General features: G+C 37.1%; 1 protein-coding gene across 4 annotated transcripts in view; it reads right to left on the bottom strand.

Moving 5' to 3' along the window:
• The window catches only part of LRIG2 (leucine rich repeats and immunoglobulin like domains 2), a 64345-nt gene that overhangs the window by 23679 nt on the left and 22055 nt on the right, over window positions 1-18611 (bottom strand). For 3 of the 4 annotated variants that reach the window (XM_015066128.3, XM_027058320.2, XM_053214625.1), the window contains exons 2-11: window positions 8086-8151; window positions 6441-6515; window positions 6142-6276; window positions 5499-5642; window positions 5238-5381; window positions 4355-4498; window positions 4006-4149; window positions 1595-1675; window positions 380-451; window positions 174-242 (exon numbers count right to left, since the gene is read on the bottom strand). In XM_015066128.3, coding sequence (XP_014921614.2) covers window positions 174-242; window positions 380-451; window positions 1595-1675; window positions 4006-4149; window positions 4355-4498; window positions 5238-5381; window positions 5499-5642; window positions 6142-6276; window positions 6441-6515; window positions 8086-8151 — 1074 coding nt within the window. The remainder of the gene's footprint in view (window positions 1-173; window positions 243-379; window positions 452-1594; window positions 1676-4005; window positions 4150-4354; window positions 4499-5237; window positions 5382-5498; window positions 5643-6141; window positions 6277-6440; window positions 6516-8085; window positions 8152-18611) is intronic. The other variant, XM_027058317.2, reaches the window with a different exon arrangement.

Genomic DNA, 18611 nt, shown 5'->3' with positions numbered 1-18611 from the left:
GGTTATTTAAAAATTATATCCAGCCACTACAGTAACTGAATATTAACACTTTCTCTTTTTTTTCCTGCCTGAATCGTGTGCTTTTGGAAACATATAGGTCACATTCATCATGTTTAGAAACAAGCATGGATAATGATCTAATGATTGGTGACAAAAAGACTGAAGTTACGTACAGTTCTTTCAAGCGAGTCTGAGAGAAAGCATTTTCTTGGATAGACATTATAGCATTGTTGTTCAAATCTCTGAAATGAAGAGAAATGAAACATTACTGGTCACATTTCTACAATTAAGTTATATAAACACTTTAAATGGTCATGAGAACCTCTGCTAATAGCAAAGATTATTTATATACGGAGCAAAATAGATGCAAAATACTTACAGATGCTCAAGGGATTCAAGACCAATGAATGCTTTCTTTGTAATTGACTTAATTTGATTTCCTTGTAAGATCCTGAAATACAAACAGACCTTTCTAATAAAGCCTCCACTAAGCAAAATTTAATTCATTAAAGCAAACATTTACCTATAAAAAGTGAAAATAAGTTTAACATACATTTTTAAGAAAGTTGTGAACCTTTATTACCAACCAATGCAAAACACAGAATGAAGGCGTCTATTAATAGGTTGAAGCTCAACGAGGTGCCTGTGAACAGCCATCTGGACCACTGATGGGCTGCTAGTTTTCATGTAATAAACTGGATTATAGTCCCAGTTTCTCCCTTCTTAGCAAAAGATCAGGTCAAAGAAATTCAGACAAGTGTAAAGCCTTGGAGAAATTCTCAGGAGAGAAGATCTAAAATCTTACTTGAGAGAATTCCTCCCTCGCTAGATAAATTACCCATAAATCTCTTACGATTAAGAATATAGGGGTGCCTGGGTGGCTCAGTTGGTTAAGCATCCGACTTGTGCTCAGGTCATGATCTTACGGTTCAGGAGTTCAAGCCCCACATCAGGCTCACGGCTGTCAGTGCAGAGCCTACTTCAGATCCTCTGTCTCCCCCCTCTCTGCCTTTTCCTCCTCTCTCTCTCTCCCTCTCTCAAAAATAAATAAATATTAAAAAAAAATAAAAGAGGAAGAAGAAAATACTGGTTCAACTCTGGAAGAGCAATTCTAGTTCCATGAATAACTTCTCTTTGAGTGCCCATAAGAAAGCTCTTTCAGTAGAAAGTGTCCCACCAAGGAGCACGTGGGTGGCTCAATCGGTTGAGTGTTCGACTCTTGATTTTGGCCCAGGTCAAGATCTCACAGTTCATGGGTTTGAGCCCTGCACTGGGCTCTGTGCTGACAGTGTGGGAGCCTGCCTGGGATCCTCTCTCCCTCTCTCTCTCTGCCCCCTCCTCCAGCTCATGCATGCACATGCATGCTCTCGCTAAAATAAATAAACTTAAAAAAAAAGTGTCTTGCCACTAAATAAATAAATAAAATTTAAAACCACTGATAAACAAAAAACTTGATAAACAACAGTTTCTTCCTTTAGTGGATGAGTCAAGAGGCTGACTTTCCAGACACAGCAAAAAGACAATCCAATCACATATACAACTGCTTCTTAAAAACACACCTTTGTAAACATACATAAATAGTATAAATACATACAATTTAGTGAGACTTGTGAGTCCTGCAAACGCTTCACTAGCATCTTCTATGGCCCATGAAATTTCATTGTTTCTTAAGTTTCTACAAAAATGTTAGGGAAAGACAGATTAGGTTAGTTAACATGACCATTATAGCACTGGGCATCATCCTGGCATGGCGATGCTAATTTTCATCCTTATTTTAACAGTTATTTACGACAAAGACTTGACTACGGTTTTTAAAGAATGTCTGCAATAAGCAAGCAAGAACTGATTCTCATAAGCAAAGAATTAAGCTGGCCTTGATAAATAAATTAAGCAACGTGGTAAGAGTATTAATCTTCCCAGCTAACAGCCCCTGATTGTGTTAGCATATTTAAAATTATAGTCAGGGTCCTGCAAAAAGCAGGAGGATTTCAAGATGCAGGGGATATGCCTTACAAATGTGATTTTAGACTAATGGGATTTCTGGGTGACCCAATCCTTCCCGCGGGCCCTTAAACCTAAAATGGCTGACAAAGAATTATGTCAGTAGAGCTTCATAGCTTGACAGCAATTAAACATGCCCCCTGGGAAGTGACACTGATACACCCATGCGCTAGAGCGATCACTGTTATTTTTAAAAGGAAAAGTATGGATCTTTTAAAATCCACTGTTGCGTCCTCAGAGGAAATGCAATTGTACTACACAATGCCCCGCTGGAAGAAGTACCAGTTATAGATAATCGCTTTTGCTTCCTTAAGTCATCTCATAATAAACACAAAGCTCTTTTCTTAATGAGACATTTAAAGTTGTATGAGTAACAGGAGATAGGACATCACGCTTCCTATTAAGCTATATCTTTACTTGAAGTAAAAGCTAACGGGTTCATTTTATTTTACTAAGCGATAAACACTGAAACAACTGACGACTCAACTCTTCAAGACTTTCCTCCATAGCACAGCATAAATACAACTCACTGGACAAAATGAGTAAGTACTCCGGCAGGAGTATTGATCTAAAGCCAAAATTTCTCAGATCTTATTCTAATTCTGCCTTAACCGTCTCTGTGGCATTAGACAATCATTTACTTCTGTGATTATTTTCCTCAACTTTAATATTAAAAGTAATAATCTGTGGTACTGAAAGAACCTGACTGCCAGTCTTTGAAATGCCAAAAGGCTGCAGCTGCATCTAAGTTCCTGGGTTTAAGCTGGTCTAGGTTCACCTCTAATAATGTAGAAAAAAGAACAACAACAAAAAAATCACTTTTAACTTTCCAGGGCCAAATCTGAAGGAAAAAATACCTCATTAAGCTAAAAAAAAAAAAAAAAAATTCCAATAAACTTGTGCAGGTATATACACACCTTCACAAAACTATCACACTAACTTTCTCGCTAATGGCTAGGTCTCCTATTTGGGAGCCTGCCTCTTTTCTGAGATCATTTATCAACCCTGAATAAGATGACCAAAAAGTCCCCTATTCAGGAACGTTACAATCTACAAATTCTACTAATTAGCCTTTTTCTCTTATTCTGCTCTGTTTGAAATCACTGTATTTCGTTAAAATACCTCTTCTTTCAATTACATTTCATGACAGAGTAAAACATCCAACTTACAGAAACCCAGAATTTTAGAGTGGAAATTGCCTATAGCAACCATTTACTCCTATGCCCCTCCTCCACTGGAGGAAGACAAAAAGAAAATGACACTCACAGAAAGTTTAGTGATTTTGTTTTTCAGGCAGTATGGTAAAAAGCCAGTGTCAAACAGACCTGGCTCATTGACAAGCTGTGTGACTTTCCCCTGAACGCACCTGATTCTGTCTGGTCTCTGAAACTAAGTAGGGTCAGGCCTGCTTAGTACTTGGATGAAAGACCACTTGGGAATACAAGTTGTATAACTTTAAGCAAATCATTTTAACCTCTCTGAACCTCAGCCTCCTAATATGGAAAAGAGCAATAATATCCAATAATATCCTGTTATTCTGAAAGCACCTAGCACACATGAGCTCATTGATAAATTTAAGGTTTTTTGTCCAAAGTCATGCAGGAAATTAGCAGCACTGAACAGGGCTCCTGCCATAGCTGTTCCCACTACACAGCCTGCATCCTTCTGAACGAGTAGCAGTTTTGAAAGTAGTTCAAGGTCGGAGGAACAAGAAAATGTGCATTCTTGACTAGCAACCGTGTTTTATTCCATGGTAACTGAAACAAGAGATGCTCCGTTTTCAGTTGATTAAATTCGAAATTAAAGTACAAACTGAACTGGCTAGAGACAAGTAAGATTTATGTGTGAGGACAGAGACAAATAAGACTGTCTTGTCCCTAAGTCTAAGATAGAAGAACTGCAAAATGTTAACATAAACATAAATGTGCAGCTTATGATTAGTTATTTTAATTTGCTTTACTGTTTTATAAAAATTAGCAAAAAAGAAAAGACAGATGTACTTACAGTGTCTGAAGATTGGAAAGAAACCTAAATACACCATCAGCAATGTGAGTGACTCTGTTGTCCCCTAAATTCAGTTTCTCCAGTAAGCTCAGACCCACAAAGGCAGATTCATCCAGGCGGGTCAACTGGTTATAGGACAAATCACTAAAAACCGGAAACATGGAAGGTAAGGAATTTATTGTATTTTAATTCAATTTTCCTATTCTCATTCTATTTACATGATAAATTTAGAGCTTTCAACAAACTTCATATAAAGCAGGATGTTCCATCTCATTATTGGCCATGGGAATGACTTATCCCAACCTACTCTAGTCTCACAGCCTCCAGCCAAATGCCATCCAGCACTCACAGTTCAGACAGTCTTTGGCAGAACTCCCATGCGTCAGGGCTGATTCTTTCAACAGCATTCTGGCTCACATAGAGCTGTTGTAACATTCGCAAGCCATACAACCACCCCTTGTTCACTTCTGTAAGGTTATTATGCTCTAGTTCTCTGCAGAATTAGAGAAAGAAAGGAGAAAATATGGTTCAGAACAAGACACTGCAATGAGAAGATTCCAAAACTCTTCAAGAGGTCCTGCTCCGTGAGGCCTCTATCTTTGCTAAACCCAAGTAAGCCAACCAATTCTACTTGATAAATATTTAGATTTTACTTAAGATTTATCACTAGGAGGTAGTAAGACTGTCTAAAATACCAAATTTATAAAATCAACCCACTAAGGGGTTTGATATACCTGTTTGAGGTAAATTCTGGTAATTTTCACTGGCCCCAACATTAAGAAAATAAAAACTTGTTAGACAAAATGCTTGTAAGAATGACGAAAAAAATACCAGTTCTATATAACAAAGCTTAAAGGGGGCGCCTGAGTGGCTCAGTCAGTTAAGTATCTGACTTTGGCTCAGGTCATGATCCCACCCTTCGTGGGTTCGAGCCCTGCGCCGGGCTCTGTGCTGACAGCTCGGAGCCTGGAGCCTGCTTCAGATTCTGTGTCTCCCTCTCTCTCTGTCCCTCCCCTGCTTGGACTCTCTCTGTCTCCCAAAAATAAATAAAGACTAAAAACAACAACAACGAAGCTTAAAGAGCTCTGTGTATACTTACTTCACATCAGAGAAGCGAGAAAGAACTAATGTACCTGGGTGTAATTAAAGCAACGATCTTAGCCATTGGGCACTGACAAGTCCCAGTCAGACTCCTTTCCTAACAAGATTCTATTCCAGTTCACAGTACTTACAATTCTTCCATGTTATCCAAGCCAAAAAAAGCTCCATCCTTAAGTTTGCTAATACCATTCCGCTGCATCTTCAAAGACCTTAAGGAGTCAAGCCCTTGGAATGTCAGACCTTCTATCACCTTAATCTTGTTTCTTTTAAGTTCCCTTTAATAAAAATTGTGTAAAAGTCAGACCTTTGGTTTGCTGATTTGCTCTAATAATAGTTAAAATAATTTAAAAGAAAAGACAACCTTCTTAAAACCCATCTATTTAGTTACTCACAAGAACTGGAGGTGAGGTAGCTTGAAGATCTTGGGTGGAATCATGCTGATTCTGTTCCTGTTTAACTTTACCAATAGTAAGGAGCTAGATAAATTATCAAAGCAACCAGCCTCCAAGATGGTTATCCTATTATTACTCAAATTCCTAAAATAAACAAGAGAACAAAAAAATTTAGTGCAATGGAACATTCTACCACCTGACAGCTACCTGAAGTCTATGACTGACAACCAGCTCTACCACTTAGCAACTATACACAACTTTACAAATCATTTAACTGCTTTGTTTATGCAAGTGCAAAATAAGAATACCAACTTCATTTAGGTTCAAATGGTATGTATGAATACGCTTTGTAAAGTGTAAAACACTATCGCACACGTTAATTATCATTGTATAGGATAAACCACTATTTAACAAACCACTATTTACCTTTTGTAAAACTGTTTAGTAAAACACAATCCAGAATTAAATCTCAAAAATTAACCTGCATACTTAATATTTCCTGATAAGAGAAATAACAACAACCTCAAAAAACTGCCCCTAGGTTTGTTTCACATAAGCATATCAAAATCACAATAAATAACAGACATCTCTGGGAAGATAACTATCAATACATAAACATGCACTTTAAAATAAATCTACTTACAGGTATTTAAGCTGCATTCGAGGAAATGAAGATGTCTTGACTTCTGATATTATATTTGAACTGAGATCTAAATTCTCGAGAGCAGGGTAAAACTGAAACGCCTCTGCATTTATTTCTGGGATTAAATTATGGATTCTATTAAAAAAAAAAAAAAAAAAAAGACTGTAATGAAGCGACTGACAGAGACCTACCCCAGACCACAAGGATGTTAAATAATGAGGATCGACAAAAAGCCTACCTAAAACAAACATTCTAAAACTGTACTATTCATAATTTAAAAGATCTGAAATCTTACTTACAATGAGAGTTGAGTAATATTAGAGGTTGGTTCTCCAAAATATGGGATTTCTGTTAGCTCATTATAATTCATTTTCCTAGGCAAGGGGGAAAAACAGATTTAAAAGTTTAGAGAGGGAAATGTTGCCTCTTGAGTTCTGGTTTCTGGCTAATAATTATTCTTTAGGATAGGTGCCAAATTTAAAAAGGCCTATGACTCAGAATGAGATAGACTAAATGCATTATGCTGAGAAACTAAAGATTTTAATAAGAAATGCTTTTTCATGGTGTAGCTCTATGATTGATACCAATATTTTGCACATGAAGTATTTTTAATCCCAGCAACGTCCTTGAATTACATTTCTGACAGCTAATTTCAGTCTTCCTTAAAGAAGAAATAACTAAACCATCTATATCTTTTTATACATCTATTTATAAGATAAAAGTTTTAATTAAGTAAATTTTTTAAATACACACACACGTTTTTTGATATTACTCACAGTTAGAGAGGGTTGCTTGGGACCATGGATGAATCTGCCCACTGAGATATGGACCCTATCATTCATTAATTTTACAGATGACGTGACAGGTCACGATCTGATCCTAGCAGCTCTTTAAACATATGGTCTCCCATGTTTTAGTACATATCTAATATAATCACATTACATTAATCTGGTTTTCAGTCACTGAACAACCTCAATAATCTAGAATACAAAGAAACCAGAAGTAAAAGGCCTCCAAGAAACAAGGTGAAGTTACAAAGTCCATGTAATAAAGCTCATGCATTTCCCATTGACGCGTTTTCAGGACTTTCTTCAGGGCCTATTCTTTCAGCTCATAAGCTTGTCAACTGTTTATTCAGTGCACAGCAGATCAGAACCAGTCAACTGGGGCGGGGAAGCAGAGAATGCAAGGACAATGACAGCATGAACAAGTTATCCCAGTCAGAAACAAATTAAACTGATAATTAATATCATTTTAGAAAATTCCCTCCAAAAAATACATAATAATACATTTCAATATTAAAGGAAAAACTTCAATGAAGTAGAAAATGAAACTATCATTAAGAGACTCTTGGATACTGAGGAACAAACTGAGGGTGGATGTGGGTGGGAGAGAGGGGAAAGTGGGTGATGGGCATTGAGGAGGGCACCTGTTGGGATGAGCAATGGATATTGTATGGAAACCAATCTGTCAATAAATTATATTTTAAAAAAAGAAAATGAAACTATATTAACCACCACATTACAGACAACAAAAAAAATACTGTATTTCACGTAAATCTACTTTAGACATGATGCCTCCATCTTGGACAAGTCAAGACATAAAAAAGTTTACACAATAGAGCGATTCACTGGCTCAAATTGGCAAAAAAACAAGCAAAACATATTTACTCTAAAGAGGGGAAAAAAATCTTATTTTTGGTCCCAAGAAAGTAGATAGAATAATATTTCTACAGTTTGCAACTAATCACCAACCTCTGGCACGAAGTCCAGAGTCAGAAATAGTAGCAAAGCCAAAGACAACAGTTTAGGCTTTTAAACAATGTCTTTTAAATTTTTTCCCTCAATTTTTTGATAGCATTTCTGGATTGAACATCCTCAAATGCATAATTCACCATCAAATCTAAGAGTTTAATAAATATTTAAACAAATAAAAATAACTTACACTTCTTGTAATGTTTGAGACTCCAAGCTGATGTTCCAGTTAGACAACCGATTATGACTCAAATCCCTAATGGAGGACAAAAGATCATTCTTAGTTTAGTGTTGGAAAACAGACTTCAAGGGGCGGGGACTAAAACAATCTAAAAGCCCTATCAAATGTGAATTTTAATACGAAAAAAAATGTTTCTAAGGGATGAATAAATATCTAGATTTCAAAACAGCTATTTTACACTTCATTTTTATGAGCTTTTTATTTATTTTATTTTTTAAAGTTTATTTAGAGAGACAGAGCATGAATGGGAGAGGGGCAGAAAGAGAGACACACACACACACACACAGAGAATCTGAAGCAGGCTCCAGCCTCTGAGCTGTCAGCACAGAGCCTGACATGGGGCTCGAACTCATGAACCGTGAGATCATGACCTGAGCCAAAGTTGGATGCCCAACTGTCATTTTTATGAGTTTTTTAATAAGTAACTAGGGAATACATTCACATGGTTCAATAATCAAAAAGTATAAAAGGAAATATAGTAAGTCTCCCACCCTGTCATCAGCCATACGATTTTCCTCCCCAACAGCAACAAATGAAAATATACCATTTCTTGTGCAGCCTGTCAAATATTCTATGCACATACTAGCAAAATTTTATAAAACTGGTGGAATAATTTACACAGTAATGTGCCCTTACTTTTTTCTCATAACAATGTATCTTGTAGATAGATCATTCCACAGCAGTATTATAGAGTCCCTTCATCCCTTTTAGTGATTATCTTCTACTTTCTTATAATGGACTATACTTTATATATTTTTGAAAGAAAAAATATACTTTCTTTAAAGTAACATAATATGAATATATAATTTGCATAATAAATATTATAATACGTAATAATATACTACATTATACTTTAGGTGTAAATAAAAGAAGATTGACTTTACAAACAAGATAGTGAGCCTCTATATGAGAATTGAGGTTGGTCATATCCTTGATAGAGATACGGTCTTCCTAAAAAAAGCAATCTAACTTCAGGGAATAAAAATTCATCTCTAAATTATGTTGATGACGATGACTGTTAGTGGTGGCAGTGGCTAACATTTATTAAGTGGTAGGCACTCTCCTACGTATTTTATACACGTTAACTGCCTAAAAATCCACACAACAACCTTATGAGGCAAATCCTTTTACAATTCTCACTTGCCCTAGACAGAAACAGGCAGATAAATAATTTGTCAATCCAAGGTCATACAACTAATCAGTGAGGAAGCCATAAACTTGAGATTCCATCTCACTTCTAGCACGTGGTTTGTTAGATATAGCGGAGATTTCACTGAAATTAGTCAGGAGTCTAAATATTTAAATAGGCTTTAAAAATTCACCTTGATGCTTCCTGGCATCTTTACAGGGCTGAAGTGGAATCCAGCCCACTCAAGCTGTCTGCCCAAGAGATGTATTATACATTACAATATGGCTAGCAATAGGGACACACTAGAGAAACATTACAGATCACTTTATCTCACTGTGCCACCACAGGGAGTTGACAGATGCATGCAGGTTTGAATGATGTCTCTATCACAGCAGAACAATTGGTTCACAGCTAGATCCGTGTCTGTCCATATGTAAAATTTCAGCCACTTCCACTTAGGAGCTTAATTCACACATAACATAACTAAGCCTAGATGAAGCCATCACTTTTCCACAACAGTTCTAAAACCTTTACTCCAAGGTATCTGGCTGGCATCAGATATCAGCTCAAGGACACTCATGACTAGAGGTGTGTGCTGGGAAACGTGGGAGAGAAAAATAGAAATTTGCTCCACATAAAAATCTTGTATTTGGATACTTTCATCCAATTCACACTTGCGACTGAACAACAAACGCTGAATTTTACACAAAAGATATTTACTGTGGCATTTCAACTAAAGAAGAAATTCAGCTCTTCTAATTTAAGTTAGATAGTCCACTTTCTGCTTCAACATGGTTGGTCTGGCAAGTAGAGAGCGAGTACCATCTGTGTAGCAGGCTAGCACAGTGTGATTTAATTCCATATCTCATGCTTGCTGAAATTTAATTTTTTCCCTTTCATAGATTAAGAGCTTTCATTTTATTTTTTTTTTTAATGTTTATTCATTTCTGACACAGAGAGAGGCAGAGAATGAGCAGGGGAGAGGCAGAGAGAGAGGGAGACACAGAATCCAAAGCAGGCTCCAGACTCCAAGCTGTCAGCACAGAGCCTGACATGAGGCTTGAACTCACAGACCACGAGATCACGACCTGAGCTGAGGTCGGATGCTCAACCGACTGAGCCACCCAAGTGCCCCAAGAGCTTTCATTTTAACCATACCAGTGCTTCCAAGGCCTTCCCAAACCCTAATCTCTCTGGCAATGTAACTCTTGACTGTATTCATCTCCTGCAGTTCTCTCATGGAAGTCAATGACAAGCAGATAATCGCTTTTAAAGGAAACCATAATTTAAAAAATCTAAAGCAACCGAGTTAACCCAACTTACACATGGCATAAACTATTTTGTATTAAGTATCAGTGAAAACTGTCCAGTGTCTCTAATGGGGGAAAGATTAATTTTCTCTATCTCTTTGAAGAACTTCTAAAGGCTTTAAAAAAATTTTTTTAATGTTTTATTTGTTTTTGAGAGAGAGAGCGAGCAAGCACGAGACAGGGAGGGGCAGAGAGAAAGGGAGACACAGAATTGAAAGCAGTCTTTAGGCTCCGAGCTGCCAGCACAGAGCCTGATGCGGGGCTCAAACCCACCAACCGTGAGATCATGACCTGAGCCAAAGTCGATCAGTCAACCAACTGGGCCACCCAGGTGCCCCAACCTCTAAAGGCTTTTTGATAGAATCCAAAGGATACCTGAAATACTCTGGAGCCTCCCTAGAGGACAATGCTATCTTAAGAATATATACCTCAGATGCCGCAAGTGCACTGGCATGGCGCTCACTAGGGGTGTCGCCTTACAGAACAGATTGCCTGGGCCCGCAAAAGGATTAATATGCCTTTCTTTGGCTAGAGATTTACAACACTGGCCCTCAATGGAGGAAAAGAAAAAAGAAAGAAACAACTAATTCAAAACCCAAACTCCTATTTTATGGATGTCTGAGCCATGTTCAGACCGTGGTTCTTTGTGTAGGCTGTTCAACTGTGTTGTGCCAGCCAACAGGAGGAAAGGCCAGACTCACAGAAGGGTGTTCATTTAGAAGAAAGCAACACTAATGATCCACAAAACCTCCTGAACTTGTGTTATATCGCCAAAAGCCTGATCAGTTCAGTATTTCCAGTTAATCTACCAAAACAGTGTTTTAATTCTGTGAGATATACACTAGTGATATCCTATTTTGGTGTCAGTTTTTCAATAAAGTTTTGATTATGGATAAAAAAAAAGAATATATGCCTCAGAGGTCAGAACCCCATAATGAGGCTCTGTGGACCCCTTCTGTGACAAATCCACATTAGGTGGAAGTTTAAAAACACTAACAGTGAACTACAATACACTCCTAAAATAGTGCTAGCATTGAAAACAACTACAGTAGTTCCCCCAACCCCCTTATCACGGTGTGGCTTTCTGTGACTTCAAGTGTTCACAGTCACCCAGGATCTGGAAGCAGATGATCCTAACACTATGCTGCAAATGCCTGCATCGTTCATCTCACTTCATTTCATCATGCAGGCATTTTACCATCCCACAGCATCATAAGAAGGGTGAGTACAGCACAGTGTTTTGAGAGACACTGCATTCATTTGACTCTTATTATAGTATATTGTTATAACTGTTTTGTTATTATTGCTGTTAATGCCTTACTGTGCCTAATTTATAAATTTTACCATAGGTGTGTATGTGTCAGAAAAAACATGGTAATATATATAGGGTTCAGTGCTATCCATGGTTTCAGGCAACCACTGGGGGTCTTGGAATGTATCTCCTGTGAATAAGGGGGGAGGGGGACTACTATAGTATGAATCAGTATAACTTTAAGTTATCAAAATACCAGCTGTCTGACTAGAATTATATGGATTGATCTGCTCATCAGGTACCATATGCCAGGCACTGTGCTAAATGCTAGGGTTACAAGCTGTCAACTTTAGTAACCTTTTTGTCTTTTTCGAAAGCAACATTGATAGTACTCAGGTGCAGTCACTGGAGAACTAAAGATAGATTCAACATCAACTTAACCCTTCCCCCTCTTCCCTGGAAATGGGCAAATTCTTTTATACCTAAATTTCACTCTGGAATTTAATCATGACATGTGAATATGGGAGTGCATAGACATATGCTTTCCATAACCATGACTTTCCTATTTCTTTTTGTAAAGTACTCCAGGGGCGCTCGGGTGGTTCAGCTGGTTACGTGTCCAACTTCAGCTCAGGTCATGATCTCACGGTTCATGGGTTCGAGCCCCAGGTCGGGCTCTGTGCTGACAGCTCAGAGCCTGGACCCTGCTTCAAATTCTGTGTCTCCCTCTCTCTGTGCCCTCCCCCACTCAAGCTCTGTCTCTGTCTCAAAAATAAATGCTTTTTAAAAATTAAAAAAAATAATAAAGTACTCCAAAACAGCTGAAGAAGACTAAAATTGGAAGACTTCTATTATCAGATATAAAACTCCTAGATTAAGAATTTGAATGATTTTTTAAAGTCTCTCATCATCATTCCCAGTGGCCAATCATTAATTCCATTTAGTGTGGATAATAAGCTAATGCTAGTGTTAGGCTTTTTTTTTTTTTTTTAAAGTGGTAGTCCTGAAATGAAGAAGTATCTTTCAAAAATTTTCACTTTGAATATCCCTAAGATGTACTTAAGAACCTGAAGTAATCTAATGCTTGATAAATATAACCTAAAGAGTCTAGCTTTGTAATAGCCAATTATCTTTCCTTTATTTTTAAACACCACTAATATCTGAATATTTATGGATACGATGTTTGGAGAGTAAAGGTCTCACAGAAGGCCTTATCTCAATGTTGTCAACTCAGCTCCCACTCATGCCAATTTACAGGGATGTAAGCTATAATAAGTGATGAATTATTAAAGTTCTTGATATCATGTGGAGCCAGAGGTGCCATTAATGTAGTCGTTTAGTACCATCAGGGTGTAAATAATTTATAGAATGTACAGAGCAATCACAATGCTCTGAGGAGGAAATTAAGGTCTGCAAGGCAATTGCAAAAAATTCCTGCAGCATCAGAGATGCACAGGTTCTCTTCTGCCCGGTCACATGTGTACACTTCTGAGTCATCATCAATCTTTTTTGTTTTTGAGAATCTGCAGCACTAATAGGCTATGCTGTGAACTTCAGCAACAACAATGCTTTAAAAGTGAAAAGGGCCCTTCACTGAAGTTAAAAGGATACATCATATCCACTAGTTTGGGTATGATAATGCTACACGGATTTTATCCAGCAAAATTTGCCCTTTTGTGAATGGAAATCCCTGTCTTGTTAATTAAAGTGTATCTAGCATAATTTATTTTTAAAAATAATACTCAGGATTAACATTACAATCAATCACCATACTGGTTTTAAACAAGTTGATGGCCTTGAGTACTCCTGGAGTATACGAAAGACAAGGATTCCAAAACAACACTTAAAATTCTGTCTGCTTGTAGGTTTTTCTTCTACTACTACCAGCATTACACCAAAAGCTATTCCTTCTTGGAACTGTCGGCTTTCTTGTCTGTAACGGTGCTACCTGTGGTTTTTCTAATTCATTTTTTCTAATCAACTGTCATAGGTAGGAAACCCCAGTGCATGTTAGAAATATCTGAAATGGGAGTAAATGAGATCTGAGTGAGAGTCTGAGCAGCTCCGTTTATGAAGAAATGCTTCCTGGAAGCATTTTTGTTTTTTGGTTGAACCAGAGATGGCTAGAGATGTTGGGTAAATTATCTCTAGCATAAGTGAGATTTTATTATAGCATGAAGCATAATGCAATTCCAAATTAAATAGTCTATCCTTCACTTACATCACTTATTCGTAATATAATGTATATGAATCCAAAAAGTTGGAGGTGGTTAAGAAGATGGCAGCATTCATTTCAAGAATCAGAGGCATGTTTTGTTTTCTTCCATTATCTTTTGCTGGATTCTTAATGACTGAAAATGTCGCTTCACTGGAAGGAATACAATTTTAGTATATGTGCTACCGAAGCAAGCACCCATTGGAAGGAATACAACAAAAAACCAGGAAATATGAAATCTACAGTTACACTTAGGAACAGAGTTTCCATGTGCCCAGTTCTGGGCCCCTGGGCGAGGCATTCAACCTGTCTAATCTTCAGTCTCTTCTACATTTAACTGTACCAAACTCACCCAACTGCTCAGATTTAAAAAAATAATTCTATATATAAAATGCTTAGAAGACAAATGAGCATGTATATAGTAAGTTACTACTGGATGGCCCAGCATTATCACTTTTTCTGAGTATTTATCTATTTTATACACAGATATAATCCACTTCCCAAGCCAATTAATTAATTGGAACTACCCCCCTACATTAACTTAAAAGTAGTAAACTAAATATTGCTTATGAGCTCCAATTTTAAACTTTTTTTTAAGTGTTTATTTTTGAGAGAGAGAGAGAGAGAGAGAGAGAGCATGAGCAGGGGAGGGGCAGAGAGAGAGGGAGACACAGATTCCAAAGCAGGCTCCAGGATCTGAGCTGTCAGCATAGAGCTTGACGTGAGGCTTGAACTCAGGAACAGTGAGATCATGACCTGAACCAAAGTCGGACACTGAACCACCCAGGCACCTAACTCAAATTTGATGAGAAAGATTCCAATAACAAGGCAGTCCACCAAAGGTTTGGTCAACTTATTGAAATACATACCTGTATCACAAGATTTGATGTTTTAGAATAACCCAGTGATCTTTGGATCTATTCTATATATAGACACATAATTATGAAGAGATATCTACCAGGAACTTATTAGAAGAGGAAAATCATAAAATAAAAAGAAACCTAAAAATTTATCAAAATGGGATCACTAAAATAACTTATGAAAGTTCCATACAACAGATATCTCTGCAGCAATAACACATTTATTTATGCATGGTACACTATATGGCTTCCTTCATGTGTGTGCATACATGTGTGCACACATTTAAAAAGAAAAAAGAAAAAAGATATATATATGTGTAGAACTTTGAGAAGTATACCCAAGAAACAGTTGACAGTGGGTTTTCCTTAGGTGGGACAAAAGACCTGTTATTTTTCCACTTTATATGCTTTAACAGTTTACTATGGGAAAATATTGTCTAAAATTAAACTCACAAAATCTATCTTCAACCAGGGTGCCTGGGTGGCTCAGTCAGTTAAGTGTACGACTTTGGCTCAGGTCATGATCTCACAGTTGAGTTTGAGCCCCAAGTTAAGCTCTGTGCTAACAGTGTGGAGCCTTAAGCCCACTTATTCTGTGTCTCCCTCTCTCTCTGCCCCTCTCCCACGTGTTCTCTCTCTCTCCCAAAAATAAAATAAAAACATTAATAATTTTTTTTTAGAAAATCTATCTTCAACCAAGAATGTAACTAGGAAAGATTTTAATTCTGTTACTCTTCTAAGAAATTAGAATTCTTCCCACAGAATGTTTTTCAGAATAACACCCTAAATTGACCAAATTAGGCTAATTACAAACTGGACAAAAGGAAAAAAAAAAACAAAAACTAGATGTTTTCTTGTGTTCCTAATCAGTAATATACCTCAGAAAGATAGTAGAAAATGCAAACATACTAGACTTAGTTTTTGGACTGATTTATGAAACACTAAACTCCACTGTAGAACCCAGTGAGCAGGTAAAATTTAAGCAAGCAGCACAAAACCATTGCATACTAATAAAATAATAATTCAGCAATTGAAGAACAAATGCTGTTGCTTAGACATGAAAATATACAGAAAGCTATGCATTTTCCATCATCATTAGTAAGCATTTTCTGGATATCAACTGGGTTCACACCTTTATATCAGATTATTTATGTATTATTGGTGTTATAAAGATTTTTAGGGGGCGCCTGGGTGGCTCAGTCGGTTAGGCGGCCGACTTCGGCTCAGGTCATGATCTCGCAGTCCGTGAATTCGAGCCCCGCGTCAGGCTCTGTGCTGACAGCTCAGAGCCTGGAGCCTGTTTCAGATTCTGTGTCTCCCTCTCTCTGACCCTCCCCCATTCATGCTCTGTCTCTCTCTGTCTCAAAAATAAACGTTAAAAAAAAAATTAAAAAAAAAAAGATTTTTAGGAGTGAATGGATATTAAAACAAGTTATCTTATCATTTACATCATTGATAGAAAAGGAAGGTCTAACCAAAGCCAAGCATTGGCTGGGTTTTTCATTATTAATGTAATCCATCATTCCTTAACATCCACCTAACTTAACCTGGCACAAAGTCTAGTATCTCCTCAAATAAGCATATCGACACTCTGGGTTGGTTATGCTTTTCTTGCAGCAACCTGCCAAGATTTTGATTATATAAGCAAGACATAATAGTGATTTTGCAAACAGATATGTGAAAAATAAAAATGTAAGAGAAACCCAAAGCTAAGAAGTATTGTTACACATTTATTTATGCCACACTTCACTGATGTTGCACTATTTATGGTTTAACTTTAAAACTGCTAATCACCATTAGTTATTCTGATAGTTATTCCTACAGTTAGGTTTGTTACAAATGACATAACTTCTTTCTGGGGGAAAAACTGGGGAAGGACAAGGGAAGGAGAAAGGTAAAAAAAAAAAAAAAAGCATGCACTTAAAAAAAAAAAAAAAGGCTTATAGCAAGGTAAAACTTGTATTAACTATTCTGCTCCTCTGGTTTTTGTCCCAAACATAAAATTAAAAATTTAGATGGGATCTAGTTACTTAAATTGATTTTTTATTTGCATGAGCTGAACATCTTAACATTTTTGATGACTGGAATATTACAGAATAAACCAGGTAAGTCACTTACTTTGGCATGGAAAAGAAAATAGTGCATAAGAATGCTGCATAAGATTCCAGATTTTTTAAAAAATATTTTTGTTACACTTTTAATAGGATGTGTTTTCTCTGCTAAATGCCAGTTTTCCATTAGTATTTAAGGACCTTTAAAACATAAAATGTACCATATAAAATGTCATGGACCAAAGATGAGGGAAATGTATTTTCTAGCATCAGGATTCTTTGAATATCCATGTGCAGACTATATATGTTGTATATTAAGAAAAGCAAAATATTGTTAATATATTAAAACATAAGGACAATATTCCCTATAAAAATGTAAGTGTCCTCCAAAGCATAAAGGACTTCTAAAGAATTAAGCACAGATCTCAATTAACATTCAATAAGCAACAACTGCCCATGGTTCAGTACTTCTCTACCACTGCTGCAGCATCATCAGAGAAGACCCTAACATACTGATGCTAGGGTCTCACCCCAGACCAATCAAATCAGAATCACTGGGGTGTGGGGCTCAAGTAACAGTATTTTGTAAAAGCTCTCCAAGTGACAGTCAGCCCTGAGAACGATTGCACTCATCCAGAAATCTAATACACCAAAGTCTGTGGCCAGAGGATGCTCTGTTGAGATTCTTTCAATTCTTTCCCTTTTCTTGGGCCTATAATAAACCTGTCAACAAAGATTTGACACCTACCATTTGCCAGGCAACACGCTAAGCAAACATGAACAAAACAGACATTTTGGGAGTTTATATGATCCCTCTTGGAGTTTACAGGATCTCCTTGAAGTCTCACTGACACCCAGATGCCACTAAATTATATTTACTATCAAGATGAAATTCCTATAAAATAAATTCCTATTTGTAACACAGGAAGGAAGGATAAAAGGGGTAAAGGAAGTTATGGATGCTTTTATTTCTATTTAATACATTTGTTTTGCTTTTTTTTTTTTTTGACATCCAAGTTAGTTAACATATAGTGTAATAACAATTTCAGGAATAGAACTTAGTGATTCATCACTTAACACATCACCCAGAGCTAATCCCAACAAGTGTACTCCTTAATGCCCCTAGCCCATTTAACCCATCCCCCCCACCCAACACGCCACCAGCAACCCTCAGGTTGTTCTCCATATTTAAGAGTCTCTTATGGTTTGTCTCCCTCTTGTCTTTATCTTATTTTTGCTTCCCTTCCCTATGGTCATCTATTTTGTTTCTTAAATTCCACATATGAGTGAAGTCATATTAGTCTTTCTCTGACTTATTTTGCTTGGCATAATACCCTCTAGTTCCATCCACATTGTTGCAAATCGCAAGTATTCATTCTTTTTGATCGCCAAGTAATATTCCAATGTGTGTGTGTAGACACGTGCGCGCGCGCGCACACACACACACACACACACACACACACACATATCACATCATCTTCATCCAGTCATCAGTCGATGGACATTTGGGCTCTTTTTATACTTTGGCTATTGTCGACAGCACTGCTCTAAACATTGGGGTGCATATGTCCCTTCAAATCAGCATTTTTGTATCCTTTGGACAAATACCCAGTAGTGCAATTGCTGGGTTGTAGGGTAGTTCTATTTTTAATTTTTTG

Source organism: Acinonyx jubatus, chromosome C1, assembly GCF_027475565.1.
Source record: "Acinonyx jubatus isolate Ajub_Pintada_27869175 chromosome C1, VMU_Ajub_asm_v1.0, whole genome shotgun sequence".
NCBI classification, from domain to species: Eukaryota; Metazoa; Chordata; class Mammalia; order Carnivora; family Felidae; genus Acinonyx; species Acinonyx jubatus.
The sequence above is the reverse complement of the archived record's forward strand: the minus strand, read 5'-3'. Positions and strand labels throughout refer to the sequence as shown.